Source organism: Salvelinus fontinalis, chromosome 1, assembly GCF_029448725.1.
Source record: "Salvelinus fontinalis isolate EN_2023a chromosome 1, ASM2944872v1, whole genome shotgun sequence".
Lineage (NCBI taxonomy): Eukaryota > Metazoa > Chordata > Actinopteri > Salmoniformes > Salmonidae > Salvelinus > Salvelinus fontinalis.
The window spans coordinates 37,674,919-37,700,837 of NC_074665.1; the positions used below are offsets into that span (position 1 = coordinate 37,674,919).

Below are 25,919 nucleotides of genomic sequence, written 5' to 3' on the forward strand. Positions count from 1 at the left end.
AATAACAAAACGACGTTGACGCAACCTGAACATAAACTTACATAGACAAACGTAAACTCACGAACAGGAACGGACATCGAAACATACGAACAGCCAAACAGCTCCAAAAGTGAATACATCGAACACAAACGAAAACATCACAGGAGACAATCACCCACAAACAAACAGTGAAAATGCCCTACCTAAATATGACTCTTGATTAGAGGAAAATGCAAACCACCTGCCTCTAATCAAGAGCCATACCAGGCAAACCGAAACCAACATAGAAACAGATAACATAGACTGCCCACCCAAAACTAACGCCCTGACCATAAACACATAAAAAACTAACATAAATAGGTCAGGACTGTTACAGTACCCCCCCCTCAAGATGCGCACGCCGGGCGCACCAGCACAAAGTCCAGGGGAGGGTCCGGGTGGGCAGTTGACCACGGTGGTGGTTCCGGCTCAGGACGCTGTCCCCTTACCACCTTAGTCACTCCCCTCTTCTGTCTACCCCTTCTAATGACCACCCTAAAACTACTTTCCCCTAAATAAACAACCAACACCGGAACAAGGGGCAGCACCGGGACAAGGGGCAGCACCGGGACAAGGGGCAGCACCGGAACAAGGGGCAGCACCGGGACAAGGGGCAGCACCGGGACAAGGGGCAGCACCGGGACAAGGGGCAGCACCGGGACAAGGGGCAGCACCGGGACAAGGGGCAGCACCGGGACAAGGGGCAGCACCGGGACAAGGGGCAGCACCGGGACAACTGGCAGCACCGGGACAAGGGGCAGCACCGGGACAAGGGGCAGCACCGGGACAAGGGGCAACACCGGGACAAGGGGCAGATCCCGGCTGAAGGACTCTGGCAGGTCCTGTTTGGACGGCTCTGGCAGGTCCATGCAGGCTGACGGCTCTCGACACTCATGGCAGACTGACGGCTCTCGACACTCATGGCAGACTGACGGCTCTCTACGCTCATGGCAGGCTGACGGCTCTCGACGCTCATGGCAGGCTGACGGCTCTGGCTGCTCATGACTCTCTGACGGCTCTGGCTGCTCATGGCTCTCTGACGGCTCTGGCTGCTCATGGCTCTCTGTCGGCTCTGGCTGCTCATGGCTCTCTGACGGCTCTGGCTGCTCATGGCTCTCTGACGGCTCTGGCTGCTCATGGCTCTCTGACGGCTCTGGCTGCTCATGGCTCTCTGACGGCTCTGGCAGATCCTGTCTGGTTGGCGGCTCTGGCAGATCCTGTCTGGTTGGCGGCTCTGGCAGATCCTGTCTGGTTGGCGGCTCTGGCAGATCCTGTCTGGTTGGCGGCTCTGGCAGATCCTGTCTGGTTGGCAGCTCTGGCAGATCCTGTCTGGCGGGCGGCTCTAGCGGCTCCTGTCTGGCTGACGGCTCTAGCGGCTCCTGTCTGGCGGATGGCTCTGTAGGCTCATGGCAGACGGGCGGCTTTGCAGGCTCATGGCAGACGGGCGGCTTTGCAGGCTCCTGGCAGACGGATGGCTCAGACGGCGCTGGGGAGACGGATGGCTCAGATGGCGCTGGGGAGACGGATGGCTCAGATGGCGCTGGGGAGACGGATGGCTCAGATGGCGCTGGGGAGACGGATGGCTCAGATGGCGCTGGGGAGACGGATGGCTCTGGCCGGATACGGCGCACTGTAGACCTGGTGCGTGGTGCCGGAACTGGAGGCACCGTGCTAATGATAAGCACCTTCCTACTAGTGCGTGGAGCAGGGACAGGGCACACTGAACTCTCAAAGCGTACTCTATACCTGGTGCGTGGTACCGGCACTGGTGGCACCTGGCTGAGGGCACGCACCTCAGGACTAGTACGGGGAGAAGTGACAGTGTGTACAGGACTTAGGAGACGCACAGGTGGCATAGTGCGTGGGGCCGGAACTGGAGGCACCGAACTGGATACACGCACTATAGGGAGAGTGCGTGGAGGAGGAACAGGGCTCTGGAAATGCACTGGTAGCCTAGTGCATAATGTAGGCACTGTAGGTACTAGGCTGGGGCGGGGAGGTGGCGCCGGAAATACCGGACCGTGCAGGCGTACTGGCTCTCTTGAGCATTGAGCCTGCCCAACCTTACCTGGTTGAATGCTCCCGGTTGCCCGACCAGTGCGGGGAGGTGGAATAACCCGCACCGGCCTATGTAGGCGAACCGGGGAAACCATGCGTAAGGCAGGTGCCATGTATGCCGGCCCGAGGAGACGCACTGGAGACCAGACGCGTTGAGCCGGCCTCATGACACCTGGCTCAATGCCCAATCTAGCCCTACCAGTGCGGGGAGATGGAATAACCCGCACTGGGCTATGCACACGTACAGGAGACACCGTGCGCTCTACTGCGTAACACGGTGTCTGCCCGTACTCCCGCTCTCCACGGTTAGCCTGGGAAGTGGGCGCAGGTCTCCTACCTGCCCTTGGCCCACTACCCTTTAGCCCCCCCCCCAAGAAATTTTTGGGAGTTACTCACGGGCTTTTCGGGCTTCCGTGCAAAACGAGTCCCCTCATAATTCCGGTTACGAGCTTGATTCTCCGGCTTCCATCCACGTCTCCTAGCTGCCTCCTCATACCACCGCTCCTGGGCTGTGACTGCCTCACTCTTCTCACGAGAGCAGCGATATTCCCCAGTTTGCGCCCAGGGTCCTCTACCAGACAGGATCTCCTCCCAAGTCCAGAAGTCCTTGTTGCTCCGTCGATTTTTCCCATACCGCTTGGTCTCTGTATTTTGGTGGGTGATTCTGTAATAGCTGTCGCTTTCCTCATCCTCGGATGAGGTGAGGAGAGAAGGATCTTCGGACCAAAATGCGGAGTCAGGGAAATATGCCATCTTTATTTATTAATAACGAAAACTGATGGCAACACGAAACAAAACAAACACTTTCAAAATTTACAAAATAACAAAACGACGTTGACGCAACCTGAACATAAACTTACATAGACAAACGTAAACTCACGAACAGGAACGGACATCGAAACATACGAACAGCCAAACAGCTCCAAAAGTGAATACATCGAACACAAACGAAAACATCACAGGAGACAATCACCCACAAACAAACAGTGAAAATGCCCTACCTAAATATGACTCTTGATTAGAGGAAAATGCAAACCACCTGCCTCTAATCAAGAGCCATACCAGGCAAACCGAAACCAACATAGAAACAGATAACATAGACTGCCCACCCAAAACTAACGCCCTGACCATAAACACATAAAAAACTAACATAAATAGGTCAGGACTGTTACAACCTGCTTGCACCAATCTCATGTAATTACAGTAAAATACTATAAAATACAAATCCTGCCTCTTAAATTAATTCAATTCATTTATTACAATTAATTGTATAATATTTCTTAATGTAAAACATTTTACAGCATCCCTGCAGTAAAGCAACATTACAGTTTAACCTCGCAACTCTGATGCCAGTATAATGCTGTAAATTTACAGCGGAAAGTACGTTTTACAGTGTAATATTTCCCATTCACCTGCAACAGGTATCTTCAGATGTACGAGTTATTTTCCTATTTCTAGAGAAGGAAGGGCAGAAGACTGAGGGACTTGAGAGGAGAACAGGATAATAGAACAATGAGTGAGAAGAAAATGGCCATTGTGAATAAATATTTTCCAAACACCCACCACACACTGTTTCTCTCAAACACATTGACAGACCCTGAAATCCATTAGTGCTACAATGGCTAAAGGAAAGAGAGGAACTGAAAATATGATTGGAGGCAATAAATAAGAAATGAAAGAATACAAACACACTCAAACGAATGGAAGAGAAAAAACAACGAGCAATTTTACTGATAGGAAAAACTCTAAACTCTCCACAGGGAGAGAAGGAGACTGAGATGGAGAGAAAGATAGAACCGAACAGAGACTTAATCACAATAAATATTGCTAATGATAAGTAACACAACAGCAGATAAATATTAAACAGTATGTGTGTATTTGTGTGTGTGTGTGTGTGTGCATCCATTTGTGTGTGCGTGCATGCATGAATGTGTTTGTGCATGAATGCATGAATGTGTTTGAGGGGCATGGAGTAATGCATTGGGTAAGGGTTGTACGTACATAAACCATAAATCAGTTGAATCATAAATATTTGCCTAAACAAGGCATTTCAATAAAATGTCTGGTGATTTTAAAATCACTGTGAAAAGTGCCTTTCAATTTGCGTAGCATAAATTATTATATCTACTCGGCCTGACCTCCCCCTAAAAATCCACCACTCTGATACATACTAAACTCTGGAATACACCACACCCTGGTAGCTTGTGGATTAGAGGCATGGCCACACAATGTCAAAATGTGGTAAACAACACTGTTAATGAACAAACAAACATATCAACTAAAGGTAATATCGGAACTTGTCCAATAAGAAAGACTGCTTTTCGGTTTTAGTCGCAAAACATTTTTAAACCTGGTTCACTGAGTTCTTGGTGTGGCAATGAGCAGCCTAAAAAGTCTGTTCACATTTAACATTGGCACTCTGAAGTGCTAAGAGGTTATACAGTGCCTTGCAAAAGAATTCATACCCCTTGGATTTCTTCACATTTTATTGTGTTACAAACTGGGATTAAAATTCATTTAATTGTCATTTTTTTGTCAACAATCTACACAAAATACTCTAATGTCAAAGTGGTAGAAATATTTTTGTTTTGTTTGATATAAATTAAATAACTAAAATATACTCGTTGCATAAGTATTCACACAGTCAATACATGTTAGAAACACTTTTGGCACCTATTCCAATTGTAAGTCTTCTTGGGTGAGCCTCTAATCTTTTCATAATTCTTCAAGCTCTATTAAGATGTTGGGGATCATTGCTAACCAGAATAGAAAGAGGAGTGGTAGGCCTCGGTGCACAGCTGAGCAAGAGGACAAGTACATTAGAGTGTATAGTTTGAGAAACAGACGCCTCACAAGTCCTCAATTGACAGCTTCATTAAATAGTACCCGCAAAAAAACACTCTCAATGAAAACAGTGAAGAGGCGACTCCGGGATGCTGGCCTTCTAGGCAGAGTTCCTCTGTCCAGAGTCTGTGTTCTTTTGCCCATCTTAATCTTGTATTTCTATTGGCCAGTCTGAGATATGGATTTTTCTGTGCAACTCTGCCTAGAAGGCCAGCATCCCAGAGTAACCTCTTCACTAGACTAATGAGACTAACGAGTTTCAGAAGAAAGGTCTTTGTTTTTAGCCATTTTGAGCCTGTAATCGAACCCACAAATTCTGATGGTCCAGATACTCAACTAGTCGAAAGAAGGCCAGTTTTATTGCTTCTTTAACCAGCAAGCCAGTTTACAGCTGTGCTAACATAATTGCAAAAGGGTTTTCTAATGATCAATTAGCCTTAGAAAATGATAAACTTGGATTAGCTAACACAACGTGTCATTGGAACACAGGAGTGATAGTTGTACAGAGGCCCATTATCAGCAACCATGTAGATATTCCATTAAAAATCTGCTGTTTGCAGCTACAAAAGTCATTTACAACATTATCAATGTCTACACTGTATTTCTGATCAATTTGATGTTATTTTAATGCAGCAAAAATGTGCTTTTCTTTCAAAAACAAGGCCATTTCTAAGTGACTACAAACTTTTGAACGGTAGTGTATGTGCGTAGATCCACGCACGTGAAGCTTGTACAGGGTTTTACATGTGCATATACATGCACGCATGCACTTGCACACACACAGACACAAACACACACACAAAAGAGTGAGATGTGTGTGATGACTGTCTGTTGGGCTTGAGCGTGGTGATTCTCTGCTCTGGCCGTGTGCTGAACTTGAGGGAAGGCAGTGAATGATAAGGCAGGGTGACACAGGACTGTGTATGTGTGTCAGCCATAAAGCTGTCCGAGCTCTAACAGGTATTTATGGACAGAGCCTGGAGGAGTGGGAGAAACATCTGTTTAGTCAGAGGAGATGGCCAGTCACTCTGTGTGTGTGTGTGTGTGTGTGTGTGTGTGTGTGTGTGTGTGTGTGTGTGTGTGTGTGTGTGTGTGTGTGTGTTTGAAATGAATGGTAATGAATAATAATCCAGAGTTATTATGTGGACTCTGTGCTGATAACTGGGTATGCATCCCAAATGAGCCCTGGTCAAACGCAATGCATTATGTAGGGAGTGGGTTGCCATTTGGGACTCAGCCTAGGTAACCTTCTCACTGCTCGGTCAGGATATAGATGATGGTGAGGTACTAGGATGCACATGATGCACGCCCAGATGTGTGTTTTTAGCTAGCGACAGTGGCTAGTAGTAAAGTGTTGGTCCCATGTTTCATGAGCTGAAATAAAAGATCCCAGAAATGTTCCAGATGTACAAAAAACGTACTTCTCTCAAATTGTGTGTACAAATGTGTTTGCATCCCTGTTAGTGAGCATTTATCCTTTGCCAAGATAATCAATCCACCTGACAGGTGTGACATATCAAGAAGCTTTAAACAGCATTTAAAAATATATATATATATATATATATTTAACCTTTATTTAACCAGGAAGGGCTCATAGAGATTTGAAATATCTTTTTCAAGAGCATCCTGGCCAAGATAGGCAGTACCAAGTCATTACACAATAACAGACAGACAACATGGAAAACTACAGGTAATATAGTAAAAAAAACAGAATTCACAAGAGTATAACAAAATCATAAAACAGCAAATTAAAAACATTGACAGGTCAGTGAATCAGCCTCAAAATTCTTTAACAATGATTTAAATACGCCAATCGGGACAAGTTATTCCAGTTTAAAAGTATTTTGTAAGGAGTTCCAAGCCTGATCATTAAACAGATGCACCTTGTGCTGGGGACAATAAAAGGCCACTCTAAATGTGCAGTTTTGTCATACAACACAAAGCCACAGTCTCAAGTTTTGAGGGAGTGTGCAATTGGCATGCTGACTGCTGGAATGTCTACCAGAGCTGTGCCAGAAAATGTAATGTTAATTTCTCTATCATAAGATGCCACCAACGTCATTTTAGAGAATTTGGCAGTACGTCCAGCTGGCCTCACTACCGCTGACCACGTTTAACCACGCCAGCCCAGGACGTCCACTCTTGCTTCTTCACCTGCGGGATCGTCTGAGACCAGCTGATGAAACTGTGGATTTGCACAGGAACTTGACCTGACTGCAGTTTGGCATTGTAACCAACTTCAGTGGGCAAATACTCTCCTTCGATGTCCACTGGCACGCCGGAGAAGTGTTCTCTTCAAGGAAGAATCCCATTTTCAACTGTACCGGGCAGATGGCAGAGAGCGAATGGGCAAGCGGTTTGCTGATGTCAACGTTGTGAACAGAGTTCCCCACGGTGGTGGCGGGGTTATGGTATGGGCAGGCATAAGCTACGGACAAAGAACACAATTGCATTTCATCTATGGCAATTTGAATGCACAAAGATACTGTGACGAGATCCTGAGGCCCATTGTCGTGCCATTCATCCGCCGCCATCACCTCATGTTTCAGCATGACCTTGCCCCTCATGCCCATAATGCCCCTCATGTCGCAAGAATCTGTACACAATTCCTGAAAGCTGAAAAGCTCCCAGTTCTTGCTTGGCCAGCATACTCACCAGACATGTCACCTATTGAGTATGTTTGGGATGCTATCGATCTACATGTACGACAGCATGTTCCGGTTCCCGCAAATATCCAGAAACTTCGAATAGCCATTGAAGAGGAGTGGGACAACATTCCACAGGCCACAATCAACAGCCTGATCAACTCTACGGGAAGGATTTGTTTCGCCCTGAATAAGGCAAATGGTGGTCACACCAGATACTGACTGTTTTTCTGATCCACACCCCTACTTTTTTTAAGGTCTCTGCAACCAACAGATTGCATATCTGTATTCCCAGTCATGTGAAATCAAGGCCTAATGAATTTATTAGTAAAATCCTTAAAATTGTTGCATATTGCGTTTATATTTTTGTACAGTGTGCATTTAAAAAAGTACAATAAAACAATTTAATATACACCATCACAAAAAATACATTATTTGTTTTGATCATGTCTAAAGAATATATGAAGAAAATTTATTTCAAAAGAACAGAATATGAGTTGTTATCTGGCTAAGCTCCATGCCATAGGCTGTAGGCTTGTTTACTTATCTGAAAATATATGTTTATAAGTTCCATCCCATTATATGATTTTATAGTAAGAAGAATATAATTGAACTTAGCAGAAATAAAGAGAAAGGATATTTTTCCCATTCCAAAGCAAGTACGCATATGAAGTTGCTATGTTGAGCGTCAAAGTCATAATTTGAAACAGGTCCTATATGCTAGATTTAGAGTTATTTGTCAACTTTAGTTGTGACTGATACAAACCTTAGAATGTATTAGGAATCAAAACATATATGGGCAGCATGATGCGACTTTAAGCAATCAATGATTTGAGAAAGTTTGCGCTCTGTTCCTTGCCTCAGGCTGCACAGCTTATCTCTCATCAAGTGATCATATTTTCACCCATCATACTATTTTCAATTTAATCTTGTCTTTACTAATATGTAAGATATATTCCCTTTAGAATGGCCCTTTATCAAATGAGCAGGAACAGGGGGAAAAAGGAATGTCATCTGTATGCACTCGAATAGCGAATGGGGGCTGCACGCTTTCCGCTTACCTCGGTTTTATAGTGGAGCATAAATAAATATGCTCCACTATAAATATAAGAGCACCTATTTCACTTCATGCATCAACCACTGTTTGAAGAGCATGCTCTCACTGCGTGACAGGTGATATTCCGCCCATGGGCTCTCCAACCCTGTTTCTGCAGCTACACAGCGCTTAATTTGGGAAACAAAGTCAAGTCTGTTTCGGATACATAGTAACATATTTTCGCAACAAAACATATTTCACTAAACTGTTGACAGCCCCTCAGCACGCTTGAAAAAATGAATAAAGGAGAGAGAGTAGGAGATGGAAATGCATGGTGGTGAGATATTCTGTATAGCTTAAGTTAGTGTCACCCAAGTAATTATGAAAATATAAAAAATTACCTATTCAAAATCAAATACAAATTCACTATAATTGTAGGCGAACTGTGAGCCGCCCCTGCACAATCAATGAACCAACAGCATCGACTAGAGCTACAGTAATCAAATCAAATCAAATGTTATTTGTCACATACACATGGTTAGCAGATGTTAATGCGAGTGTAGCGAAATGCTTGTGCTTCTAGTTCCGACAATGCAGTAATAACCAACAAGTAATCTAACCTAACAATTCCACAACTACTACCTTATACACACAAGTGTAAAGGGATAAAGAATATGTACATAAAGATATATGAATGAGTGATGGTACAGAACGGCATAGGCAAGATGCAGTAGATGGTATAGAGTACAGTATATACATATGAGATGAGTAATGTAGGGTATATAAACATAACGTGGCATAGTTTAAAGGGGCTAGTGATACATTTTTACATCAATTTCCACCAATTTCCATTATTACAAGTATTAGAAAAGGTGGCAAGATGCAGTAGATGATATAGAGTACAGTATATACATATACATATCAGATGAGTAATGTAGGGTATGTAAACATTATATTAAGTGGCATTGTTTAAAGTGGCTAGTGATACATTTTTACATCAATTTCCATCAATTTCCATAATAAAGTGGCTGGAGTTGAGTCAGTATGTTGGCAGCAGCCACTCAATGTTAGTGGTGGCTGTTTAACAGTCTGATGGCCTTGAGATAGAAGCTGTTTTTCAGTCTCTCGGTCCCTGCTTTGATGCACCTGTACTGACCTCGTCTTCTGGATGATAGCGGGGTGAACGGGCAGTGGCTTGGGTGGTTGTTGTCCTTGATGATCTTTATGGCCTTCCTGTGACATCGGGTGGTGTAGGTGTCCTGGAGGGCAGGTAGTTTGCCCCCGGTGATGCGTTGTGCAGACCTCACTACCCTCTGGAGAGTCTTACGGTTGTGGGCGGAGCAGTTGCCGTACCAGGCGGTGATACAGCCCGACAGGATGCTCTCGATTGTGCATCTGTAGAAGTTTGTGAGTGCTTTTGGTGACAAGCCAAATTTCTTCAGCCTCCTGAGGTTGAAGGCGCTGCTGCGCCTTCTTCACAACGCTGTCTGTGTGGGTGGACAATTCAGTTTGTCCGTGATGTGTACACCGAGGAACTTAAATCTTTCCACCTACTCCACTACTGTCCCGTCGATGTGGATAGGGGGGTGCTCCGTCTGCTGTTTCCTGAAGTCCACAATCATCTCCTTTGTTTTGTTGACGTTGAGTGTGAGGTTATTTTCCTGACAATGCTTAGATGTACTTTTTCTCTCACGTCTAACTATCAGTAAGGCTGAAAAGACAGGCTGAGTGGGCGGGGAGCTAATTGGCTGAGAAGTCCACAATCATCTCCTTTGTTTTGTTGACGTTGAGTGTGAGTGTGAGGTTATTTTCCTGACACCACACTCCGAGGGCCCTCACCTCCTCCCTGTAGGCCGTCTCGTCGTTGTTGGTAATCAAGCCTACCACTGTAGTGTCATCCGCAAACTTGATGATTTGAGTTGGAGGCGTGCATGGCCATACAGTCGTGGGTGAACAGGGAGTACAGGAGAGGGCTCAGAACGCACCCTTGTGGGGCCCCAGTGTTGAGGATCAGCGGGGTGGAGATGTTGTTACCTACCCTCACCACCTGGGGGCGGCCCGTCAGGAAGTCCAGGACCCAGTTGCACAGGGCGGGGTCGAGACCCAGGGTCTCGAGCTTGATGACGAGTTTGGAGGGTACTATGGTGTTAAATGCTGAGCTGTAGTCGATGAACACCATTCTCACATAGGTATTCCTCTTGTCCAGATTTTTTATTTATTTATTTCACCTTTATTTAACCAGGTAGGCAAATTGAGAACACGTTCTCATTTACAATTGCGACCTGGCCAAGATAAAGCAAAGCAGTTCGACACATACAACAACACATAGTTACACATGGAGTAAAACAAACATACAGTCAATAATACAGTGAAAATAAGTCTATATACAATATGAGCAAGTGAGGTGAGATAAGGGAGGTGAAGGCAAACAAAAGATATATATAAATAAATAAAATTCAAAAAAAAAAAAATATATATATATATATATATATATATATATATATATATAAAGGCCATGGTGGCGAAGTAAATACAATATAGCAAGTAAAAAAAATAACACTGGAATGGTTGGTTTGCAGTGGAAGAAGGTGCAAAGTAGAGATAGAAATAATGGGATGCAAAGGAGCAAAATAAATAAATACAGTAGGTAAAGAGGTAGTTGTTTGGGCTAAATTATAGATGGGCTATGTACAGGTGCAGTAATCTATGAGCTGCTCTGACAGCTGGTGCTTAAAGCTAGTGAGGGAGATAAGTGTTTCCAGTTTCAGAGATTTTTGTAGTTCGTTCCAGTCATTGGCAGCAGAGAACTGGAAGGAGAGGCGGCCAAAGGAAGAATTGGTTTTGGGGGTGACCAGAGAGATATACCTGCTGGAGCGCGTGCTACGGGTGGGCGTTGCTATGGTGACCAGCGAGCTGAGATAAGGGGGGACTTTACCTAGCAGGGTCTTGTAGATGACCTGGAGCCAGTGGGTTTGGCGATGAGTGTGAAGCGAGGGCCAGCCAACGAGAGCGTACAGGTCGCAGTGGTGGGTAGTATATGGGGCTTTGGTGACAAAACGGATGGCACTGTGATAGACTGCATCCAATTTATTGAGTAGGGTTTTGGAGGCTATTTTGTAAATGACATCACCGAAGTCGAGGATTGGTAGGATGGTCAGTTTTACAAGGGTATTTTTGGCAGCATGAGTGAAGGATGCTTTGTTGCGGAATAGGAAGCCGATTCTAGATTTAACTTTGGATTGGAGATGCTTGATGTGAGTCTGGAAGGAGAGTTTACAGTCTAACCAGACACCTAGGTATTTGTAGTTGTCCACATATTCTAAGTCAGAGCCGTCCAGAGTAGTGATGCTGGACAGGCGGGCAGGTGCAGGCAGCGATCGGTTGAAGAGCATGCATTTAGTTTTACTTGTATTTAAGAGCAATTGGAGGCCACGGAAGGAGAGTTGTATGGCATTGAAGCTCGCCTGGAGGGTTGTTAACACAGTGTCAAGAGAAGGGCCAGAAGTATACAGAATAGTGTCGTCTGCGTAGAGGTGGATCAGAGACTCACCAGCAGCAAGAGCGACATCATTGATGTATACAGAGAAGAGAGTCGGTCCAAGAATTGAACCCTGTGGCACCCCCATAGAGACTGCCAGAGGTCCGGACAACAGACCCTCCGATTTGACACACTGAACTCGATCAGAGAAGTAGTTGGTGAACCAGGCGAGGCAATCATTAGAGAAACCAAGGCTGTCGAGTCTGCCGATGAGGATGTGGTGATTGACAGAGTCAAAAGCCTTGGCCAGGTCAATGAATATGGCTGCACAGTACTGTTTCCTATCGATAGCGGTTAAGATATCGTTTATGACCTTGAGCGTGGCTGAGGTGCACCCATGACCAGCTCTGAAACCAGATTGCATAGCGGAGAAGGTATGGTGGGATTCGAGATGGTCGGTAATCTGTTTGTTGACTTGGCTTTCGAAGACCTTAGAAAGGCAGGGTAGGATAGATATAGGTCTGTAGCAGTTTGGGTCTAGAGTGTCTCCCCCTTTGAAGAGGGGGATAACCACAGCTGCTTTCCAATCTTTGGGAATCTCAGACGACACGAAAGAGAGGTTGAAAAGGCTGGTAATAGGGGTGGCAACAATTTCAGCAGATAGTTTTAGAAAGAAAGGGTCCAGATTATCTAGCCCGGCTGATTTGTAAGGGTCCAGATTTTGCAGCTCTTTCAGAACATCAGCTGACTGTATTTGGGAGAAAGAGAAATGGGGAAGGCTTGGGCGAGTAGCAGAGGGGAGGGCAGTGCTGTTGACCGGGGTAGGGGTAGCCAGGTGGAAAGCATGGCCAGCCGTAGAAAAATGCTTATTGAAATTCTCAATTATAATGGATTTGTCGGTGGTGACAGTATTTCCTATCTTCAGTGCAGTTGGAAGCTGGGAGGAGGTGTTCTTATTCTCCATGGACTTTACAGTGTCCCAGAACTTTTTTGAGTTTGTGTTGCAGGAAGCAAATTTCTGCTTGAAAAAGCTAGCCTTGGCTTTTCTAACTGCCTGTGTATACTGGTTTCTAGCTTCCCTGAAAAGTTGCATATCACGGGGGCTGTTCGATGCTAATGCAGAACGCCATAGGATGTTTTTCTGTTGGTTAAGGGCAGTCAGGTCAGGAGAGAACCATGGGTTCCTGGTTCTAAATTTCTTGAATGGGGCATGCTTATTCAAGATGGTGAGGAAGGCATTAAAAAAAAATATCCAGGCATCCTCTACTGACGGGATGAGATCAATATCCTTCCAGGATACCTCGGCCAGGTCGATTAGAAAGGCCTGCTCGCTGAAGTGTTTCAGGGAGCGTTTGACAGTGATGAGTGGAGGTCGTTTGATCGCTGACCCATTACGGATACAGGCAATGAGGCAGTGATCGCTGAGATCTTGGTTGAAAACAGCAGAGGTGTATTTGGAGGGCAAGTTGGTTAGGATGATGTCTATGAGGGTACCCGTGTTTACGGAATTGGGGTGATACCTGGTAGGTTCATTGATAATTTGTGTGAGATTGAGGGCATCAAGCTTAGATTGTAGGATGGCTGGGGTGTTAAGCATGTTCCAATTTAGGTCGCCTAGCAGCACAAGCTCTGAAGATAGATGGGGGGCAATAAGTTCACATATGGTGTCCAGAGCACAGCTGGGGGCAGAGGGTGGTCTATAGCAGGCGGCAACAGTGAGAGACTTGTTTTTAGAGAGGTGGATTTTTAAAAGTAGGAGTTCAAATTGTTTCGGAACAGACCTGGATAGTAAAACAGAACTCTGCAGGCAATCCTTGCAGTAGATTGCAACACCGCCCCCTTTGGCCGTTCTATCTTGTCTGAAAATCTTGTAGTTAGGGATGAAAATGTCAGAATTTTTGGTGGTCTTCCTAAGCCAGGATTCAGACACGGCTAAAACATCTGGGTTGGCAGAGTGTGCTAAAGCAGTGAACAAAACAAACTTAGGGAGGAGGCTTCTAATGTTAACATGCATGAAACCAAGGCTATTACGGTTACAGAAGTCATCAAAAGAGAGCGCCTGGGGAATAGGAGTGGAGCTAGGTACTGCAGGGCCTGGATTCACCTCTACATCACCAGAGGAACAGAGGAGGAGTAGGATAAGGGTACGGCTAAAAGCTATGAGAATTGGTCGTTTGGAACGTCTAGAACAGAGAGTAAAAGGAAGTTTCTGGGGGCGATAAAATAGCTTCAAGGAATAATGTACAGACAAACGTATGGTAGGATGTGAATACAGTGGAGGTAAACCTAGGTAATGGGTGATGATGAGAGAGATATAGTCTCTAGAAACATCATTGAAACCAGGTGATGTCATCGCATATGTGGGTGGTGGAACTGAGAGGTTGGATATATAGTGAGCAGGGCTAGAGGCTCTACAGTGAAATAAGCCAATAAACACTAACCAGAACAGCAATGGACAAGGCATATTTACATTAAGGAGAGGCATGCTTAATCGAGTGATCATAAGGGTCCAGTGAGTAGAGGTTGGTTGGGGGCACGGCGATCCAGACAGCTGGCCGGGTAGCTGGCTATCGGTAGCAAGATAACATAGGATGGAGGTCTGTTTTTATTTTATTTTATTTTTTATTTTTTGTCACCTCGTTCGTTTCCGTCGGTAGATTAGCGGGGTTCCGTGTGGTAGAGGGGATCGATACAATTGGCAAAATAGATATAGTGACCCAGGAAAAAATAAATAAAAATTGTCCGGTATATTTATTTAGATAGCAGCCGATAAGACAGCTAATAATTAGCAGATGGGTATTCAGAAACGTCGCAATGGAAAAGCCTGTTGAAACCACCTCGGACAATTACGTCGGCAGACCAGTCGTGATGGATCGGCGGGGCTCCGTGTCGGCAATAAAGGGTCCAGTCCAATTGGCAAAAGAGGTATTGTAGCCCAATAATTCGCTGGTAGGCCTCTTCGGCTAGCCGGCAGATGGGCCTAGCTCGAGGCTAGCTCAAGGCTAACTGGTGCTTGTTTCGGGACAGAGGTATTAGCCAGTAGTAGCCACCTGGTTGCAGCTAGCTAGCGACGATGATCCGGTGTAATTGTCCAGAGCTTGCGTCAGGAATCCGGTGATGTGGTAGAGAAAAAGCAGTCCTATATTCTCTGGGTTGATATCGCGCCTGCAGACTGGCAGGTATTTGCCCGAGCTGAAGCTGGCTGGTGTCCGAGTTAAGGGCGAAGACCGCAGCAGTGGCTAACTGACTACTAGCTAGTAGCTAGTTATCTGGCTAGCTTCTGATTGGGGTTACGGTTCTAAAGTAGAAAAAATAGCAGATCCGTACCACATTGGGTGAGGCGGGTTGCGGGAATGTATATTCAGTTCTAAGATGGAAAGTGAAATTAAAATATATACGAAATGTATACAAAAAATACGAGGACTATTTACGCGGGACAAGACGGGACAAGACAAGACAAACACACGTCCGACTGCTACGCCTTCTTGGAACCTCCAGATGGGTTAGGGCAGTGTGCAGTGTGGTTGCGATTGCGTCGTCTGTGGACCTATTGGGTCGGTAAGCAAATTGGAGTGGGTCTAGGGTGTCCGGTAGGGTGGAGGTGATATGGTCCTTGACTAGTCTCTCAAAGCACTTCATGATGACGGAAGTGAGTGCTACGGGGCGGTAGTCGTTTTGCTCAGTTACCTTAGCTTTCTTGGGAACAGGAATAATGGTGGCCCTCTTGAAGCATGTGGGAACAGCAGACTGGGATAAGGATTGATTGAATATGTCCGTAAACACACCAGCCAGCTGGTCTGCGCATGCTCTGAGGACGCGGCTGGGAATGCCGTCTGGGCCTTTCAGCCTTGCGAGGGTTAACACGTTTAAATGTTTTACTCACCTCGGCTGCAGTGAAGGAGAGCCCACAGGTTTTAGTAGCGGGCTGTGTCAGTGGCACTGTATTGTCCTCAAAGCGAGCAAAAAAGTTATTTAGCCTGTCTGGGAGCAAGACATCCTGGTCCGCGACGGGGCTGGTTTTCTTTTTGTAATCCGTGATTGACTGTAGACCCTGCCACATACCTTTTGTGTCTGAGCTGTTGAATTGCGACTCTATTTTGTCTCTATACTGGGACTTAGCTTGTTTGATTGCCTTGCGGAGAGAATAGCAGAATAGCTACACTGTTTGTATTCGGTCATGTTTCCGGTCACCTTGCCCTGGTTAAAAGCAGTGGTTCGCGCTTTCAGAATGCTGCCGTCAATCCACGGTTTCTGGTTTGGGAATGTTTTAATCGTTGCTGTGGGTACGACATCGTCAATGCACTTTCTAATGAACTCGCTCACCGAATCAGCGTATTCGTCAATATTGTTGTTGGACGCAATACGGAACATATTCCAATCCGCGTGATCGAAGCAGTCTTGAAGCGTGGAATCAGATTGGTCGGACCAGAGTTGAACAGACCTGAGCGAGGGAGCTTGTTGTTTTAGTTTCTGTTTGTAGGCTGGAAGCAACAAAATGGAGTCGTGGTCAGCTTACCAGTACCAGTCAAAAGTTTGGAAACACATTTTCCTTATTTTTTACTATTTTCTTTATTATAAAATAATAGTGAAGATATCAAAACTATGAAATAACACATATATAATCATGTAATGAGCCCAAAAGTGTTAAACAAATTAAAATATATTTTATATTTGAGATTCTTCAAAGTAGCAACCAATTGCATTGAGGACAGCTTTGCACACTTTTGGCATTCTCTCAACCAGCTTCATGAGGAATGTTTTTCCAATAGTCTTGAAGGACTTCACACATATGTTCAAGTCCGGGCTCTGGCTGGGCCACTCAAGGACATTCAGAGACTTGTCCCGAAGCCAATCCTGCATTGTCTTGTGTGTGTGCTTAGGGTTGTTGTCTGGTTGGAAGGTGAACCTCCCCTCCAGTCTGAGGCCCTGAGCGCTCTGGAGCAGCTTTTCATCAATGATCTCTCTGCACTTTGCTCCGTTCATCTTTCCCTTGATCCCAACTAGTCTCCCAGTCCCTGCTGCTGAAAGACATCCTCACAGCATGATGCTGCCACCACCATGCTTCACTGTAGGAATGGTGCCAGGTTTCCTACAGATGTGACGCTTGGCATTCAGGCCAATGAGTTCCGTCTTGGTTTCATCAGACCAGAGAATCTTGTTTCTCATGGTCTAAGAGTCCTTTTGGTGAATGTTGTCAAACTCCAAGCGGGCTGTCATGCCTTTTACAGAGGAGTTGCTTCCGTCTGGCCACTCCACCATGAAGGCCTGATTGCTGGAGTGCTGCAGAGATGGTTGTCCTTCTGGAAAGCTCGCCCATCTCCACAGAGGAACCCTGGAGCTCAGCCATCGGTTCTTGGTCACCTCCCTGACCAAGGCCCTCCTCTCCCGATTGCTCAGTTTGGCCGGGCGGACAGCTCTAGCAAGAGTTTTGGTGGTTCCAAACTTCTTTCATTTAAGAATGATGGAGGCCACTGTGTTCTTAGGGACCTTCAATGCTGCAAAAATGTTTTGGTACCATTTCCCCAGATCTGTGCCTCAACACAATCCCGTCTTGGCGCTCTACGGACAATTCCTTCGATCTCATGGCTTGGTTTTTGCTCTGACATGCACTGTCAACTGTGGGACCTTATATAGACAAGTGTGTGCCTTTCCAAATCATGTCCAATCAATTGGATTTATCACAGGTGGACTCCAATCAAGTTGTAGAAACATCTCAAGGATGATCAATGGAAGCAGGATGCACCTGAGTTCAATTTCGAGTCTTATAGCAAAGGTTCTGAATAGTTATGTAAAAAGTTATTTAAGTTTTTTATACATTTGCTAAAATGTATATTTGTGAAAAAAATGTGAAAAAAACACTCCCTCTCTTGCTTCTCCTTCATTTATGAAGAAATAAATTTTTTCAAAACTGTTCAACTATTGTCTTTCTCTCTCTTTGAGTGAACTACTCACCACATTTCATGCACTGCAGTGCTAGCTAGCTGTACCTTATGCTTTCAGTACTAGATTCATGCTCTGATCCTTTGACTGGGTGGACAACTTGTCAGTTCATACTGCAAGAGCTCTGATAGGTTGGAGGACGTCCTCCAGAAGTTTTCATAGTTACTGTGCAAGTCTATGGAAAGGGGTGAGAACATGTGCCTCCTAGGTTTTGTATTGAAGTCAACGTACCCAGAGAAGGATGGAAGCTAGCTGTCCTCCGGCTACACCATTGTGCTACCCAATAGAGTGCTGTTGAGACTACTGTAGACCTTCATTGCAAAATAGTGTTTTTTAATCAAGTATTTGGTGAAGTGATTATATTTAGTATCGTTTTATTTAAAAATGTTGTTTTTTTTGAATGTACATAAAAAAAAATAAAAAAAAATACTGAGAAGGATGGTCCTCTCCTTGCTCCTCTGAGGAGTCTCCACTGCTAGGCAATGGGTGTTACAGCACAACAGACACCATACAACAGCATGAGACAGTGTGCTTCAGGGAGTGTTTGTTACAGTTTGTTATAGCTAGCGTGTTGCAGTGATAAGCTTACCTGGATGCGTAGCAGAGAGGTTCCTCTGGGTGTATTCTCAGGCAGACTGATGTTATACAGGGGTTTAAGGAAGATGGGCCGGTTGTCATTCTCATTGATCAGGTCAATGTAGATACGGGCAAAACCCACATGTTCTGAAATGGACTCATTGGCATATAGCTGAAAAAGAGAGAGCAGAGTCTCTGATCACTTGAACACATCAATATTCTAGACATAGGGTAGGAAGGAAGTGGAGACGTGATAGAACATCAAAAGGTCAACATTACTGGAGACACCTGGGCAATTTTAGTACGGTGTTGCATTTGCCAGCAAAGAGATCAGCGGTGACTTATTAATGGTAAATAAGTGAATTGTTTTGCCCCACAGTCAGCCAATATGCTTAGCTAGTTAGCAATCATTTCTACACTATTTTGCTAACTACAGCAGCGCTACCGTGTCAATAACTGAAAATGACAAAGTATCTTCAGTTGTTTTTACATTTTACCATTGTGACATGCATCCATGCGTATCCACTTTCTATGCATATGCTCATGTACTTTGTTTTCAACTTAATTAACAGACTGAAATTAGTTTAAAAAATGTCAAACTTTATTCAGTTTTAAGGATCCAAAACACAATATCAAATGTTTCAGTAAATAGTGGTGGGTAATTTGAAGTAACACAATATACATTTAAATGCTCAACCAAGTCTGCAGCACTGAGTGCTGATTTTTAAATGAGTTTTAAAGCCTGAGCTAGACAGTGTCTTCTGCTATGGCATTGTCGCATAACTGAAATGTGGCAGCATTATTCTTAGTTTGTATACAGTCATTATGTTTACAGGGACAATCTCATGAGAGTAGAATCAAAACATACAGTACATTTCTCGCAAGCCAATGATTAGCTGTCAGTACAAATGTACTGTATGTACAGTACGTGTGTATTGAGCGCACTGAGAGTCAGGGAAAGCAAGTTCAGGGAGTGAGTGTTTCAATAAATAAACTCAACTAAACACAAAATAAGAAACACAAACATGACACTGGAACAGAAACAATAACGCCTGGGGAAGGAACCGAAAGGAGTGACATATATAGGGAAGGTAATCAGGGAAGTGATGGAGTCCAGGTGAGTCTGAAGACGCGCAGGTGCGCGTAACGATGGTGACAGGTGTGCGCCATAACGAGCAGCCTGGTGACCTAGAGGCCGGAGAGGGAGCACACATGACAACGTGTTCCACCTAAGGTGGCATTAGTCAGATCCTATACTGTATTTCTAGCTATACACTGTAAACTCCATTGTGTTGTCATTACTCCAAACTTTTGAGGAAGCCCATTGCACTTAATATATATGAGTACATTTACTTAAAGTGATTTTGTTATCACAACTCAAACTAATAGAGCCACTGTCACCCTGTAGGGGGTCCAGATTTGAGTTGTATCAGCTTGAACATTTTGTGTAACTACGACATGCCTCCAATATAATTTCCCAGTGTGCCTTGCCTTTTCAAGTGAATTGAAGAGTTACCACCCATGACTGTATTTGTTCGGGACATAGACGTTGTTGTTGAATTCATTAATTTTCAGTCCTGTGGCCTTCACCAAGTGAGGTTTTAGGCAAATGTTATGACAGTACAATAAATACACTCTCATAAGACCTTATTTTTTAGCTTTACCATAATACAGTGGCCTGAAACTCATGGTATACAGGCCAAATCAGGCCTGCACGTAGGATTGCATTTTATTTTATTTTATTCTTCAGTGCGATCTTAGAAAAAAAGGTGCTTATTAGAACCATAGAGAGTTGTTCGGCTTGTCTCCATAGGGCAGTGGTCACCAACCTTTTTTGAGTCGAGATCACTTGAGTCAAAATACAAGCCGAGATCTAAATATATATATTTTTTTACATGACTTAACACAAGCCTATGCAACATTAACCTATGTAAAAACAGTACTGTAGTTATGAGTTGTGTGCAGTAGGCCGTAGGCCCAAAACATTATACCATAATTGGTTTCACTTGAATTGCCCTGCCAATACATTGTTCTCAGACCAATATTTGAGGTAGGCTATACGATCACACTGGTAATAGATCAGTTGTTGTATTACTTGTGAGCATACATTTTAATAAATCACTTTTTAAAATTTTGTTGGGCTTACATCTGATGGTCAGTCTCAGTGGAGGGGGAGGGCAGCAGACTGAGGGTCTGCCTCTCATCCCTCTGCTCTCCCTTTCCTCCACTGACACTGACCAAAATGGAACACCGTTTTCCAGCTGATAGCGAAACTCGAGTACCACCACATTTTTTTCTGCCCGTTGCACAAATTAATGTTGTTACTCCTATGACCAGAGACATTGAAAGCCTATCTATCCACTTCCCTACTCACTCATCGCAGCTGCAGTGCTGGTTGTAGTGCGAGTGTAAGTAGGGAGAACACACATTTTATGGCTTATAAAAGTGTTGAATAGAAGGTTTTGACAGTGCTGAGTAAGCTTAAACATCTCACTAACTTATAAAACAGCAGCTCTTTGCTGTATTCGTTGACAGTCTCTTTCTAGTCATGGTTTTAAAAGTTTAGAAATGTTGTAACAATCGTCTGTGGAGGTAGAAGGATCGGACCAAGGTGTGGCGTAGTAAGTGTTCACGTCTTTTTATTAAACAAAACTGAACACTGCAACAAAACAATAAACACAGTGAACAAACGAAACAGTACCGTGTGGCGACAAACACTGACACGGAAGACAAACACCCACAAACCAAAAGACAAAACAGGCTACCTAAATATGGTTCCCAATCAGAGACAATGACAAACACCTGCATCTGATTGAGAACCATATCAGGCCAAACGACAAACCCAACATAGAAACACAAAACATAGATAACCCACCCAACTCACGCCCTGACCACACTAAAACAAAGAAAATACAAAATAACTATGGTCAGAACGTGACAAAAGTCAGTATCAGCTTTGCTGTAGCTTTCTTTTACACCTGCTACGTTGCTGCAGACATGGCCAGCATTTGTACATAAAAAAATATGAAATGGTTCAAAATGGGAACACGCGCAGGCCAGCTGAATCGGGTGCAAATTTAAAAAATGGAATGAAAGGATTATCGCTCGGAAATGTTTGGTGATCGACTAAGAATGCCTTGGAGATTGGTTGGTGACCATTGCCATAGGGGAATACTTGTAGGTAGAACCTTTTGCAGAGAGGATACTGCAAATGCATCCAACAACTTTGTAGAGACACAAGCCTGATGTAGTCATTGTGTGCTAGGAATATGGGACCAAATACTAAACTTTTGAAAAAATGTATACACTTTAACCTGTTTGGGCTGCAGGGGCAGTATTGAGTAGCCAGAAAATAGGTGCCCATTTCAAACGGCCTCGTACTCAATTCTTGCTCGTACAATATGCATATTATTGTTATTATTGGATAGAAAACACTCTATAGTTTATATAGCCGTTGAAATTTTGTCTCTGAGTGGAACAGAACTCATTCTACAGCACTTTCCCTGACATGGAGTCAGATTTCAGACATCTTGGCCCCTGATCTGGAGTCAGTTTAAAGGTCCCTGTGAATGCTATGAGGATACAAACACTGCTTACGTCTTCCCCTGGATGTCATTACGTGGTGACGCTTTGAATGGAGTCGATTGCGCAATCAGAGCCTCTATAAAACAGCACAACGTGTAGGTAGTGTCCCTTTTCCAGCTGCGCCTGATGCAAGGTGGACACGGACCTGCTCTTTTTCCAAGCTTTAGTTTAGCCAGTAATATTTCTCCGGTCATGTTTTTGCTCGTTATAGGTGTTAAAAACATCATAAGGTAGTTAATTTAAACCGTTTTATAGCAATTTATATCCGTTTAGTGCGATTTTGAGGCATTACTTTCTGAGACACTTTGAACCTCTGAGCACGTTTCCAGTTCATGCCGAACGCAGTGGGCATTTCCACATGGCAAGAGGACATCTTTCGACCAAAAGACGATTAGACCCAAGAAAGGATTCATTGCCCAAGATTCTGATGGAAGAACAGCTCAAAGTAAGAACAATTTCTTATGATAAATCGTGTTTCTGTCGAAAAATGTTAATCGCTTATGCCGCCATTTTGTTAGATGTAGCTTCGCTTGGCGCAACCTGTATTGAAAAGTAAGGATAATTTAAAAAATGTAAGTCAGCGATTGTATTAAGAATTAAATTGTCTATCAATCACTGTCCACCCTATATTTTTTAGTCACGTTTATGAGTATTTATGTATAAGACTAGATCACTGTCTAATATGGCGCACGACATTTTCTGACCAGCTGGGCTACTTTTGTCATTGTCTAACCATGATTTTGGTGGCTAAATATGCACATTTTCGAACAAACTCTATATGTATGTTGTAATATGATGTTACAGGAGTGACATCGGAAGAATTCTGAGAAGGTTAGTGAAAAAATTGATATATTTTGGCGATGATAACGATATCGCTCTCTTTGGCTTGAATCAATGGTCGGGTAACGTTTGCATATGTGGTATGCTAATATAACGATTTATTGTGTTTTCGCTGTAAAACACTTAGAACATCTGACATATTGTCTGAATTCACAAGATCTGTGTCTTTCCATTGCTATGTGCTGTGTATTTTTAAGAAATGTTTTATGATGAGTAAATTGGTAATACACGTTGCTCTGTGTATTTATTCTAGTCGATTTGTGATGGTGGGTGCAATTGTAAACTATGATTTATACCTGAAATATGCACATTTTTCTAACAAAACCTATCCTATACAATAAATATGTTATCAGACTGTCATCTGATGAGGTTTTTTCTTGGTTAGTGGCTATCAATATCTTAGTTTAGCCGAATTGGTGATAGCTACTGGTGTTGAGAAAAAATGGTGGACAAAGAAAAATGGTGTCTTTTGCTAACATGGTTAGCTAATAGATTTACATATTTTGTCTTCCCTGTAAAACATTTAAAAAATCTGAAATGGTGGCTTTATTCACAAGATCTGTATCTTTCATTTGGTGTCTTGGACTTGTGATTTAATGATATGTAGATGCTACTATTTAATTGTGACGCGATGCTAATCAGTGTGTGGGGGGGGGGGGGGTGTTGTCATAGGTGTACCGACGTCGGGCTTGCAGCCATAAGAAGTTAAGTGAATTTCTTACAATACTGTACTTCAAAAGGGGGGACTAGATACACAAAGTGCTTTAATTTCTAAACGGTTAAACAGATATGTATGAAAATACTATCAAATATAAAGTGACATTCTGCTTCATATGAAATATTTGATCTCAAATCCAAAATGCTGGAATAAAGAGCAACATTTTTACAAAGCAAATTTGAGGAAAACTCTACAGACGTTCTATCAACACATTGACTGTAGTACTCACATTGAAAAAACGCTCAACCACTGTTACTCCCCCTTCCAGGATGCCTACAAGGCCCTCCCGCAATCCAGATCACGACTCCATTTTGTTCCTCCCTTCCTATAGGCATAATCTCAAACAGGAAGTACCCGTGCTAAGGTCTATTCACTGCTGGTCTGACCAATCGGAATCCATGATTCAAAATTGTTTTGATCACACTGACTGGGATATGTTCCGGGTAGCCTCTGAGAATAACATTGACGCATACACAGACACGGTGACTGAGTTCACCAGGAAGTGTATAGGGGATGTTGTTCCCATCACTAGCCGGCTATTAAAACCTGCCCAAACCAGAAACTGTGGATAGATGGCAGTATTCGCGCAAAACTGAAAGTGCAAACCACCCCATTTAACCATGGCAAGGTTAAGAATATGGTTGAATACAAACAGTGTAGTTATTCCCTCCGTAAGGCAATCAAACTGGCAAAACGTCAGTACAGAGACAAAGTGGAGTTGCAATTCAACGGCTCAGACATGAGATGTATGTGGCAGGGTCTATAGACAATCACGGATTACAAAGGGATAACCAGCCACGTTGCGGACACCGACATCTTGCTCCCGGACAAGCTAAACACCTTCTTCGCCCGCTTTGAGGATAACACAGTGCCACCAACACGGCCCGCTCCCAAGGACTATGGGCTCTCGTTCTCCGTGGCTGACTTGAGTAAGACGTTTAAGTGTGTTAACCCTCGCAAAACTGCCGGCCCATACAGAATCCCTAGCCGCATCCTCAGAGCATGCGCAGACCAGCTGGCTGGAGTGTTTCACGGACATATTCAATCTCTCCCTATGAAGGAGCTGATCGTGGACTTCAGGAAACAGCAGAGGGAGCACGCCCTTATCCACATTGACGGGACCACAGTGGAGAAGGTGAAAAGCTTCAAGTTCCTTGGCATACACATCACTGACAATCTGAAATGGTCCACCCACACAGACAGTGTGGTGAAGAAGGCGGAACAGCACCTCTTCAACCTCATGAGGCTGAATAAATTTGGCTTGGCCTCTAAAACCCTCACAAACCTTTACAGATGCACAATTGAGAGCATCCGATGTCACAGGAAAGCCAAAAAGATAATCAAGGCTATCAGACTGTTAAATAGCCATCACTAGCCGGCTACCACACGGTTACTCAACCATGCACCTTGGAGGAGGGGAGTGTACACTCTAAAAAATAATGGTTCTAAAAAGTACCAGACAGGGGATCTTTGGCTTGTAACCATAGCATCATCTGTTTGTGCTATAGTGAACCCTTTTTTGAAGGTTCAATAAAGAATCATGCTCATAAGATTCTAATTGGTGCTATAAAGAACCATTAAAACAGTTTCTATATTGCACCAAAAAAGGATTCCACTATGGTTGCAACCCTTTTTGGGACTATAGAACTTTATAGAACCCTTTTTATGGTTCTTTATATAAACTTTTTTTATGGTTCTTTATGGTTGGTTCATAAAGACCCTTTGAAAGGTTCTTTGTAGAGACAATTGAAGAACCATACAGGGTTTTTTGTTCTGGTCAGCCATATTATAATAGTTAAAAATCCAGTTGTCTAAGGCACTAAGGCTTCACTACAGACCCGGGTTCGATCCCGGGCTGTGTCCCAGCTGGCGGTGACCGGGAGACACATGATGCGGCGCACAATTGGCCCAGCGTCATCCGGGTTAGGAGAGGTTTTGGCCGGCCAGGATGTCCTTGTCGCCCTTGCGACTCCTATGGTGGGCGCATGCACACTGACACAGTTGGCAGTTGTACGGTGTTTCCTCGGACACATTTGTGCGGCTGGCTTCTGGGTTAAGCGAGCAGTGTGTCAAGAAGCAGTGTGGCTTGGCAGGGTCGTGTTATGGAGGACGCATGGCTATCGACCTTTGCCTCTCCCAAGTCCGTACGGGAGTTGCAGCGATGGGACAAAACTGTAACGA

At 44.1% G+C, this 25,919-nt stretch overlaps 1 protein-coding gene across 2 annotated transcripts in view; it reads right to left on the reverse strand.

Moving 5' to 3' along the window:
• The window catches only part of LOC129853969 (cadherin-23-like), a 565,813-nt gene that overhangs the window by 247,625 nt on the left and 292,269 nt on the right, over positions 1-25,919 (reverse strand). For both annotated transcript variants that reach the window (XM_055920546.1, XM_055920536.1), the window contains exon 13: positions 18,609-18,767. In XM_055920546.1, coding sequence (XP_055776521.1) covers positions 18,609-18,767 — 159 coding nt within the window. The remainder of the gene's footprint in view (positions 1-18,608; positions 18,768-25,919) is intronic.